General features: G+C 39.7%; 1 protein-coding gene across 1 annotated transcript in view; it reads right to left on the bottom strand.

Annotated features, from left to right (window-relative positions):
* Positions 1 to 5,663, bottom strand: part of LOC126456035 (uncharacterized) — a 329,352-nt gene extending 323,689 nt beyond the window's left edge. Inside the window, exon 1 of the mRNA XM_050091791.1 lies at positions 5,620 to 5,663. Within this exon, the coding sequence (XP_049947748.1) occupies positions 5,620 to 5,663 (44 nt within the window). The remainder of the gene's footprint in view (positions 1 to 5,619) is intronic.
* Between the last annotated feature and the right edge of the window lie 7,179 nt (positions 5,664 to 12,842).

Here is a 12,842-nt window from a genome sequence, read left to right as displayed (position 1 = left end):
TAAAATAATGGTGATCAAAACCTTCGCTGCAGATAACGCTTATAATATTCAATAAGGGTCAGCATTAGCTACAAACATGCACCGCTGTCGCTTAACAATGGGCGCACTGAGTTTCTGAACGATGTACTTCTTTCCGTCTAGTTTTGTAGCTATGTTTACGTGCTTAGACAAGCAGCTAACGAAGCCTCCAGCAACAACACTGAATCTTCAGCAATCGGGCAGAGCCAATATGTGTCCTAGCGTAACTATCCTAATTTTCAGTTTTCTTTTCCGTAGCAGTTTGTGACATCCATTTTTTGCAATAGCGACTGCACCACTGTCAGCGGGCCATACTAAACGGAAAAAGGCATGCGCAGAAGAAAACACTAATTGATGACAAGTTGCTGAGTGTGTTATAAGAGTGTTATGAGTAGAGGGAAGTCGTAACAGAGGATGAAGGGTGCTATCATGAGAACGGAAACACTTGCCGTAGTAATTACAGTGTGGAAGCAGAATTTTCACTGAGTTGTTCGTTAATTTCTCACTCAGCTTCTGATTCTGCAAATGTAAATTGCCGTAACATAGATTCTGACCAAGAACCAACACTAGCAGAAACAAGCAAACAAGGCCATACACTGATTAACATGACATGTAGTAGAATACATTTCCACAACAAGGAAGCCCATGAAGAAACACTCACCTGCAAAAGTGAGAAGCAAATAATGGGAAAAAGTTAGTCATGACGAAGGTAGGCTGTGAAAGTGTAACTAACTGAATAAGTGCACCTATACAATTTGCAAGCGCAGGAAGAAGCAAAAAAACGCTGAGTTCTCTTTGAGCGGCTGTACCATTATGCACTACTAGTAATTATCTAGTTCTGTGATGAGCACTTTCAATATTTGTGGACCAGAGTAGATTCTTTTCGATGTACTGTGTTTGCTTTTATCTATTTCTGTGAAGATTTTATTTTATTTTATTCTTTCAGCTCGTGCTGATGCAGAGTGCGTATTAAAATAGCTGATGAAACGTATTTGTGCTATGTGAACAGCCTACGCTTATTTTAATGCAGCTTGTCAGTTATGCAGAGCAGAATTCAGACACTTTGTTTTACGAGCACGTCTGACGTCATACCGATCTGCAATGCTAAATAAGCATAGCGAGCAGAATAAGCAAAATTTTTACCTCGGAGGGAACACGAAATGACGACTATATATAGCTTACAACGTTGTGCGGCAGCTCCAGGAACTAATCCACTTTTGTAAAACACAAGACCATGCTTATCAGAACTAAGGCAATTAATATTTTTTTTGGAAGCAGCCTTGCTCTAACGTCGATTCATGGATAGGGACTGCTAGGGAAAAAATGCTAAATGTCGAAATTAAATTACGAGATTGTTATGATACACTTATTGTAAGATGTATATCGGTTTGTGTGACTGTGAAGCCTAATTAAAGTGTGTTCGAGCCGACACGAACATGTGAATAAGTACGTTTCTTTTTTTATCTTTATTACTGTATTTTGAGGGATGAATTTCGAATTAATTGAAGGTTTCGATAGCGCTTTGCCAATTCACAACCAAACTGTCTCACTTCAACCTAGACTAGGCTACGGACTACGCTACAGATCAGAATGACACCAAAACTAGTATACAAAAAGACACAACAATATTTCCACTACTCAGTTCTCATTTTGCCTACGCATGTATGAAGTTACGCGCCACACCATTAAGCCTGACGGCCGGTATTGGAAGGTTCAATTGATTAAATTGTATGAAATACGGCGTTGTAAATCCGCGTTTCAAGGACATGTGCTAAATGATCAAGTTTTCCACAAAAGTGCTGCAGTGATTTTCAGTGCTTAAATGTACAGCCAATTATTTGTTTTTTGGAAGGGTAGATTTTTGTAAATATTTTGTTTATTACGTTATTGGTAACAAGCAGTAATAACCCAGGCTTGAACCAGCCCCGATTACAGTTAATTACGAACAACAGCCACAGGATTGGAGAAAGCTAATGTTTAATACGTATAGCTGTTCAGCTGTGTATTACAATTCGGAAACGCAAGTAGTGGCAACAGTTCTCGATATTCCCATATTACAGCAGTTTAGTGTAACAGTGAAATAGTCTATCTTTCATTACGTAAGTTGCAAAGACGACTCACAGTCGACAATAGTGACAGACTAGTTTTATTTTGCACATTAAATTGGGCTAGTTGCTGCTCCACCACAACCTATAGTCTCCACAATCAGTACTCAACGCTCTGATATCCATGTTTGCCTCGAGACCTGATGTGAAACTCTGTCTCCTATTCTTTCTCATTCCTCAGGCCGCACGGAAATTTTGTTACCGAGAGAAGGGTAGCCTCGCGGGCAGAACAGAAGGGAGAGTAACGTGTAAGACTTTACTTCATCTTCCAGATAAGGATGCAAGGAAATAAGAACTGGTTGGGGCTGTTTGCGTGACTGGAATTCGAGCCCCCCCCCCCCCCTCCCCTCTCCGCCATTTCCCTCTAGGGCTATAGCCACTGGCATTGTAAACCCAACCGTTAGTCGCCGTTAGTCAAAGACTTTGGGCTTGCCGGTCGATGACTATATGATCTTTCGCCTAAGACCTTATGGGACGGGTAAATGTTGAGCGGACTGGTTTCGAGGACGAAAAATTAGTCAGTCCCAGAGCACATCACGCTACTGCTGTCTAACACTGCCAGTAGCGTAGATAAAGGCATCCGTTCGGCGATTAAGAGTGTCCACAAATCCTTCAGAAATACCATATGCAAAAGAAGCCACTCATTCATGATCAGATCCCGTCGAGCTACCAAATCGCGGGAATACCACCAGATCGCTGGAATACTGATTGCTACGTTACAGCCTCTGTCCCAACAGTTCTATGTTCTCTGGGATTAATTTGGGTGATTTATTTAGCGGGCCGGTCGAGTTGCGTTAGAATGCCTGAGTGTTCGTTGTACCAGGAACGTATGCGTGAAGCCTTTTAAAATTTGCTGTTTTCTTGGAAAATGGTGTGTGGCCATAGCATTCTTATCGTGAATACGTAAAGGAAGGGGAACACTTGCCCACAGAGACTGTTTGAATAAACTTTTTTGACCATATAAACGGCAATTCGGATGAGTGAATTCAAGACGAAAAGACAGCGTAGAACCCTCTCCAGCCTGAACTATTGAACTGAGGCAAAGTTGTGACTCGTCGGAACACACTAGACGTGTTCAGTCAGCTGCTGTATAGTTTCCTTGTTGTTTGATCTACTGAGTATGTGCCTTCACGGAAGGGAGAAATTCTTGTAAGGTCTGAAATGATTCTGACTGACAAGGCGTGAAACTAAGCCTTCGGGTCCGGTCGGTTAGAATTTTTTTACGACCACAGTTCTTAGTGATGTTACATGGGCGCGAGTGGTACCCTATTTGTTGTATACAAGTCGTACAGTGCGCACTGCTGTCTCAGCAAATCCACAGGTTCCGTTACTGTGCTGATTCTATATACACGCCCCTTCACTGCCGTGACTTACGCTAGCCGTGTAGCTTCTTACGGGCACACTATCTACGGTCTACACCGTCTGAAGCGGGCCACAGCGACTACTGTGGGCTTTTAAGGTGTATATGAAATTTTATTCTGTGAGCTTCCTTGCGCCTAGGGAACTAAGAGAACTATGCCTCCATGTTGTCAGTCAGATGTTCTCACTGCTCAGACACAAATGTCCCAAACAAATATATCTCACAATGATATACAGACAGATACTTGACCGAGGAATAGCAGAAGCACGCAATAATAATGTCAAACAGAGCATAACTCCTGAAACTTCGCACATTTTACTAAGGATTACAATCGCGGAAATTGCCTTGACAGTAAAATTATCCGCGTACACACGCGTAAACGCATGGGTTGGCTTATAATCGTAGAATTCAAATCACCTTTATCTTGTTCGAGTATTAAGGCTTCTGCATTCGATCACTACTCCCTTTTAAAGCTCACAAAGCAATTATTACGATCGCTTACAGTATTATTTCAGTGTCTTTAGAAGGCGTCTGTAGTTTATTGAGAATGTTTATAACCAATCTGATCAGATCAAAGTGTTACACACTAACCAAACTGTTCGTAGGTTTACTGAATTTTTACCTACACGACAGTTCCTAAAATTATACCGATGTACCAAACTAAAGAATGTTGTCACCACCTCTCTTGGAATACAGTCACAGGATTCATTACGACTGTTGTGCAACATAAATTTATCAGAGAGCAAAACTGAAATCGTGTGTGAGCAAAATTATTCTGAGACGAACTTTGTTTTGAACACACTATCATATTAATTCTCGTGGATGAATTGTCCCACATGGCTGCGGGGGAGATGTCATGAATCGCTTGCGTACTTTCTCAGTGATATGTGGCAAATTTAAGATATTAACTGTAGCATGGAGATATGTATCAAATTACGCAAGATAACGGCAGCCGTATCAACTCTGTACGAGATCGAAATTTGATCCTTGGCTGTCAACGACAGCGCCCAATTCAGACTACAGAAATGAAGTGTATGTATATAGTCAAAGGCTGGAACAACCTAAGTCACGTCTGCAGCAAAGGAAAAAAGACCCAAAAAGTTACTCGGTGACTGAAGCAAAGGGTGAACGCACTGTAAGTCTTAATAATCAGAGATGAGATTCCACTAAAGTGATCTGTGGAATTATGACCATGACACAAAGACACCGAAGACACAAAAGAATAATGTAACTGTTTCTGATAAATTAACTGTTGATACATTGCTGACGATTATTCACACTGCTTTTTCGTAAAAATCATAAATTCCATGACCGTGGATTCTTCAAGCATAGGCTTAAAATTCACGGAGCAGTCACGTTGCTTATACCAACGATCTTGTCAACTTTTACAAGTGACACAACAAGCATTAAATAAATACAACTTCCATTAACTACAAACGCAATTGTTTATACATAACTTACGCACCGTAACACCAATCGTACACTTGACAGTACGGCTGGACTGTCAGTACCTGTAGCATGTCACGTAGAAATATCAGTGAAAAAGTTGTTATCCTTTTGTTGACACACGATGAAGCGTTTGAGCTCTGCCTCTTCAATCCTGTGTTCTTCGCCGCCGCGCTGGACGCTCTCTAGACCAGGGCTAGTCAATCTTTTTTACCTACCGCCCACTTTTGTATCTAAGTTAGTAGTAAATTTTTCTAACCGCAGAGTTACAGCAAGTTAAACCATATAACAATAATTACTTACCAGATACATTGTCAGAATTTTATGAAAATCAAATGAAAATGTTTTTTAAACTCCTACCGCATAACGGAAGTACCACTGTAAGTCTCGTATACGTAGCACACAAATTAAACACTGGATATATTTCGCTATATTATAATAAATTTTACTAGCTCAAAATATATTCCTATAGTCACTATCCAATTTATTTTCGAAATTAAAATGAACTTCGATAGCGAATTGGTTGCATTGGTTAGGAGTAGAACGAGACAATGTAAAAGGTCTATGGACATCATCCTTAAAATAGATAACAGGAAGGATGGTTGACAGTGCAACGTCAACGGGAAAAGTAGACACTATTAACAACTGACATCTGAAGACATTTTTTATTTCTTCGTTTTGAAAACATACCAGTCAGTTCCACAGTCAATTACAGACACGTCTGCTTCATGCATTTGGAGTGTAGGAGCACACAAAGTCACGACAACACTGCACAGAACGTTGTGAAAAGAAACTGATTACGCCAAAATTGTAATTTGACTCTCCATATCTCGTGCGTGTCTTCTGCGTAGCCCTACTTAAGCTTTAGCGTATCGCCCTCCTTCCAAGATCATTCCAAACCATATTACGAATCTCCGTCGAGAGAGAGCAATGTACTACACACACATTCTATAATAATGAAAGAATGTAAAAAGCCAACTGCACATCATCTGTAACAGCAGATATTGGCAAGTCAACGTAGACCCCGAGCTGAAACATCGAGAAGCAGATGAGGTAATCGTCATTTACCAACCTTTCATTCCTGAGAGCGGTACTCATCAGCCGAGTATTCAGTGAATTTATTCATATGCATGTGCTGAGAATGTAATGCGTATTTCGGCATTCAGTATAAATCAACTGTAACAGTGAGCTCAAGAATCGAAAACAATTGGACGTTAGATGGTGGTTCGAATCCTAATTCTTTATAGTTTCGTTTGTATATTAAAGTTACACTTCAAGGGAATTTTTCGTCCTAATTATATGCAGTTTAACTGAACATAAATATGCAACAAGCCATTTGTTTCTTTTGACCTTTTACTAAACACAGTTTGACGTTCAGCTGACGTTCAGGTCTTGAAACCAGAAAAAATACTAGTAGATACTTTTGGACAATATTATAAACCATAGCAATGATATATTTCAGATAAGCTATACGGCAATATGTTCTGAGATTACAAGTAGCTATACAATACAGAAACTGAAAGCAGTATACTCAAAAGCAGTAATACAAAAAAAAAAAAAAAAAGAGAGAGAGAGAGAGAGAGAAAACACTAACGTACTTAAATCGATTGGTTCGCAGTACATATAAGAAGCGAATCAGACGTGAAAGGATATACTGAATGAGAGGCCCAAAATAAGCTAGCACGTATACAGACAGGGTGATTCAGCTGAAGTGTTCACCTCCGATATTTCCGGGAAGTTTAGGATATCGAAATTCTGTTCCCACGCATATGAATCTTGAGAAAGTCTTCATCAACGATGTACAGTTTCTTTTCGTAGCTACATTAATTACAAAGCAAACGTTATCACCATCACTATTTCAAATGGAGATATAATACTTCATGGTGATGATTCTAAAAGAGATAAATTCAACGGGGTTTCATTCTTCAAAAATACGATTAGTAGTTCCGTGGAAATTAAACAAACTCAAAGACGTGTGGTATTATTTGATAACATATTACATTCGTAAGGGAGTCTAACCTAAGAACTAAGGCAAAACCTAAAAGAAAAAGCCCGAAAACAAGAGAAATATTTATTCTACGATGTTTAAATTATATGGTTCAAATGGCTCTGAGCACTATGGGACTCAACTGCTGAGGTCATTAGTCCCCTAGAACTTAGAACTAGTTAAACCTAACTAACCTAAGGACATCACAAACATCCATGCCCGAGGCAGGATTCGAACCTGCGACCGTAGCGGTCTTGCGGTTCCAGACTGCAGCACCTTTAATCGCACGGCCACTTCGGCCGGCTGTTTAAATTATATGATCAGTGAATAAGTGCACTATGTCAATATCGACATTAATTCACGGAAACGCAGATGACAGATCCACGAGTTTCTACGCGGATTACTATGTTGAAATCGGAGGATGTCCTTTGTCAGCAAGTTTCTTTAGCACCAACGAACTGTAAATCCACAGGCAGTATCAACTCTGAGTACTTAGTGTGAATGAGCAACACTTTACACAACGATGACCAGTGACCGTAAAAAAGTTATCCCCGTTTTTAACGAATATTGAATTTAATTAGCGGAGTGCGCCGCTAGGAAGTTTGCTCCGAACTCGAACGACAATCGGAAGTCGGCTGGGCGTAATGCCGGCAGACGGGTAGCTGGTAGGGGCGGGCAGCACTGCGGTTGTCTTTCCTCCCCCGTTCTCTGTCGGATGGAAACGCGGCGAAATACAGTACTCAGTGAAGCCTGAAACTGATGCTCCGTTCTGTACGACAAACACGTGTAACCACAGCCCGAGGGCTGCATTTGTGTCGTCCTCTTCATGTGGTCTGCCCTCGAGTATTCCAGCGTGTCCGTTTCGTGGTGACAGAAAAAAATGGCGTGTTCTAGCAACTCACATTAAAACGTCAAAAACACTGCGCAGAAGACCACACTTACTTCTATCAATATTACTTTCTCCTTTTGACCAGCAGCGTACGGAAGTGTCACAATTTTTAACTTCTGTGTTCCTGTTTCACTGTTTTTTACACTACTGAAACATGAGTTACAGAAACGAGAGAAATTGCACGTACATAAATCTTCTGTAATAAACTAGGATTAATAATCGTGTGAGAGCATAGAAAATTGTTGTTTTCGTATTCATATCATTTCTAGTAGTTTGGAGATGATGTATGGAAATTCATGAAGTAGCCTGATACAAACGACAAAAATCAAAATTAGCTATATTTGCTCGTCCAATAGCTTCAGATGTAAATAATAAATAGGAAAAACTTATTAATGGCACTTATTACGCTAAAAACATTTCAGTGCTCAAAAATATTTTATAAGTTTTCTTTTCGTACATAGATATTCGCACTCTGTCAAGAAAATTCGTTTATGTTTTCTTCATTTTACAGAGGTTGGCCAAAAATATGGAAACTCCAAAAACACAATACATTACCACGCCTAATACGGAGTAGCAAAACCGTTGGCATTCAAAACAGCTTCCAGTCGTCTCGGGCTGGATAAATACAGGTCCTGTGTGGTTTTTGAAGCAATCTTATACCATTCTTCCGGCAGAACAGGGGCCAGTTCAGGTAACGATGCTGAAAGCGGTCAGCGGTCACGCACCCTTCTCTCCAAAGAAGACCACAAAGGCTCAATAATATTCAGATCTGGTGACTCTGCTGGCCAGGTGAAATGCGACAATTCATCCTCGCGCTGGAAAAAGCAGTCCTGCATGATGCGAGCTGTGTGAATAGGGGCCATGTTATCTTCGAACACAGCACCACCACTCGGGAACGATCGTTGAGCCATGGGATGGATTTGATTATAAATGTCACAAACTTTTATACGAAATTTACCCAAGTAATATAACTACGCCAGACACCGTTGGATAATATATCGATAATCATACAAAGATCATAACGTGTGATTAGTTCAAATAGCAGTGAAACAAGGGCACCACTCTCTTTTGCTCTGCTCTTTTCTGTTTGCTTTTTACTCTCTTGCAATTGTGCTCGTTTCTAAAATGGCTCTGAGCACTATGGGACTTAACATCTGAGGTCATCAATCCCCTAGAACTTAGAACAAGGACATCACACACATCCATGCTCGAAGCAGGATTCGAACTTGCGACCGTAGCAGTCCCGCGGTGCCGGACTCAAGCGCCTAGAACCGCTCGGCTACCGCGGCCGGCTGTGTTCGTTTCTCTCAGCTAGCTTTTTTCATGTTACGCACTTAATTTTGCGGATTTGATGAAATGATCATAGGTGATCTTGTAGTGTTACTTAATTACAGGGTGGCGTACGAAATGTGTTACCATTTTGTTTTTGAATATAAACTTTATTGTCAATACAGTCTGAAAGGAACATATACTACAATGAAGAGCCGTCCATGGCGATTTGTTCTAACTCAGCACATGCTCAATATGTCCACCATTTCGTTCCCTAACTTCCTTCAAACGAACACTGAAGTTAGTGATTACCCTACGGCACATGTCTTCCGTAATTTCACTGGAACATTGAAGAATAAGTCTTCTGAGTTCCATTAAATTCCATACCTTCTTGCTGCTGCCTTGCCTTTCAACACGCAGTGGTTCATGCAAGGTGGAGCAAGGCCACATGCTGCAAACACTGTGTTGGAGTTTTTACACGAGCATTTCGACATGCGGATCATTTCATTCAGGTTTCCAGGTCGCTTCAATGACGTACAAAATTGGCCCCCCAATAGTCCACACCTCAATCTATGTGACTTTTTTCTTTAGGGTTACCTAAAGGAAAAAAATTTCTCGAAACGTCCACGTGATTTAATGGAGCTCAGAAGACTTATTCTTCAAGCTTGCAGTGAAATTACGGAAGACATGTGTTGTAGGGTAATCACTAACTTCAGTGTTCGTTTGAAGGAAGTTAGGAAACTAAATGGTGGATATATTGAGCATTTGCTGAGTTAAAACAAATCTCCATGGACGGTTCTTCATTGTAGTATATGTTCCTTTCAGATAGTATTAACAATAAAGTTTATATTCAAAAACAAAATGGTAACACATTTCGTGCGCCACCCTGTATTTGCAACTGGAACTGTTATTAGTTATCACAATATCAAGTGCGTGCATTTGAATATTGTGCGTTTCACGAAGAGAATCTTTTGTTTTAAATATTAGGCACCAAATGTTTGCTGTGTAAAATAGTGTAACTTGACTTTTATTTCCTTAAAATATATTGTTAATGTGCAACCATATTTCATTTACAAACCTGTCCTTGCTTTACAGATTCATAATTTTGTTTGTTTTCTTAAATACGGAAGCTCTCTTTTGGTTATTACAGTTTTCGTGCGCCATTCCATGCGGCGTATCTGTTTGTGAAATACGATAAAACCTGCAATCATTTTATTATTACGAAGCCCGATAATCAATTTAATACCAATTTCCGCAAGAAAACATATTTAAATTCACTGTCAATAACAAATTTTCCCAAGACATTTGCTCTCCAAGCCAAAACTGTGGGCCGTTGCTACTTTCAGAAGAAATTTCATTAAATTCCGCAAAAGTTCAGAATTAAGTCACTCATTTAATGAAAGAGGCCTCAGCTTCTTTTAACGTTACCGTCATTTCTTTTCATTTTAATATAAAAATAGTTAAAAAGCCGAAATTGTCTTCCACATTAATTGCAAGTAAAATAATTAAATCCCAATTAGTGGTGGTGACGTTAAATTGACGACCTCAGACGAGGACTGCCAAGGAATAAGTAATAAATTAAATTTTATTGTGTGTATAACTGTTGCAATTTCATGATTGTAATTATATGTATTTCCTGTTCCAAGTATGAAACGCATAACTAATGTCTGCAACTGAGAAACATGAAGAGAGTGAACCACGAAAAGGAAAATAAGAAAAGCAATAATGCGATAAGAAAGCTAAGGAAAAACAGTTCAAGGCCAAATATTGTACTTCGTGTTAGAAAACAAATGGGCCTGAACTCGTTTTCTATGTGAATTTGACATATTTGTGTACGAAAGTTACACGCAACAAGATGGCAGAATTTATTAGTGTATTAGCGTAATGGCTACGCGTGGTTAGATTGTTTAGTTTTGTTGGTAATTATTACATCTGAAAGTGATTTTCGGGTGTAGGATAAGTATTTGTAGAAAGCGTATTTTTTGTGTTTAAGATTTCTGTATGCATAACTCATGGATGTGGGGAAAATAGGAAAGAATTCGACAGGTGAGGATGAGGATGAGGAGAATGTACACGATTCGGAATTAAATACCGACGATCAGCAAATTCCGGATGTTGAACCAGAGGCTAAAAGTTCTGCGGCAAGCAATGCTGATATGCCGGCATAATTAGAAACCAAGAATGAGTTACAAACTCTTTCTTGTACCTGGTACTTTTGCCGAACTGTATGAGGGGCTAGCAGATCTCATACAGAAAAATTTCGAACAACTTGCGTAAAAACAAACCGCGCAAATGAATGAAAATTTCATAAACATTGCTCGAGAGCAGACCGAAGAAATTAGTGCGCATATTCAAGATAAAATGAATGAGAATTTTAAGCAATTCTAAAACAACAGAACGAATAAACGAGCGGCGAAATTAAATACCAGATGAATGTTAATTTCGAATGCTTTGCTAATAAGCAAGCCGAAGAACAGTCTGCTGAAATAAGAATAATGCATTCGAAGATAGAAACTGTTACTATTAACTTCTGAGTTACAACTTGCATACAAAGACATACCCGAGTGGGTAAGGCAGTTGAACTCTCAAGTTAGTGAACTAAAAGACATGCTATCTGAATTGCAAAATAATGTACAACAGATCGCGTTGAAAAGTGATCAGAGAGATGAAGAATTTGTTACCTAGCTGCATGACAAACAGGTTACCGAGTACTTAACAATACAAAGTGATAGAATTAACAGCGACTCCGTGAACTGGTTACATCAAAAGGATTCACAGATTAACGAAGCGCTTAGGACTGAATTACACAACGGAATTCAAAATTACAGTACTGAATCAAAGCGATGCTAAAAAGTGATCTTCCAAAGCGAAAGCATGACGTGGATGAACAAGTAGGCAAATTGCACCATGAGTTGTCAGCTGCGCGCAATAATGTAGGCGGAAGTACAGTAGTAGAGGCAAGTAACAGTCCGCATATGTATTTACTGTCTCCACAGTCGGATTTGTTGTACAGAGAAATACCGTACAACGCATACTCGAATGAGGGGTACTCATCGTGTGATACGGAGGCGGCAAATACTTTGATGAACATCTTGTTGCAAGAGAGTTTGCTCTATTTCAGACGTACATCCCAGACAAGAAAGGGGGTCAACACCCCGTTGTTTTCATAAAGAGTTTCAGAGGGATACTGCCCAGGTCCTGGACAGTCACTCAAAGAATACAATTTGTTGTCTCAAATGTACAAGGCGAAGGTGCGCTGTGGGCATCAGAAATTATAGAGAAATGAGAAACCTATGAGATTTACAACAGTAAACAAGGTACTGTACGCAAGTACTTCGAGAAATATATTAATAAAACAAGATACTGGAATGGTCCCACATCAGTAAACGGTGTTAAACGAATTTTAAAGGAAAAATTACCTTCAAATTTAAGAGGAACGCTATTGCATGTTTCTGAAAATGACATTTAGCAGTTCACGTCGGTTGCTGAATCGATAGACTTGTTACATGAGGACACAAAGCCGTGGACTCAAGACAACGGGCATGCTAACAGTAATGGCAATGCGTACCACAATAACAGTGACAACAGGAATCAGAACCGAAACCAGAACATTAACGGCAACGGAAATGGTAATGGAAATGGGAATGGAAATGACCGAAATGCACCCCAGCAAGGCTATAGAAATAACTATGCACAGGAAGGTAACAACGGACAGAACAGAACAGAACAGAAGGTATGACAATCGTTTTAATCCCAGATATCGGGATG

Source organism: Schistocerca serialis, chromosome 2, assembly GCF_023864345.2.
Source record: "Schistocerca serialis cubense isolate TAMUIC-IGC-003099 chromosome 2, iqSchSeri2.2, whole genome shotgun sequence".
In the NCBI taxonomy this organism is placed as follows: domain Eukaryota; kingdom Metazoa; phylum Arthropoda; class Insecta; order Orthoptera; family Acrididae; genus Schistocerca; species Schistocerca serialis.
This window is presented reverse-complemented; position numbering and strand designations above follow the sequence as displayed.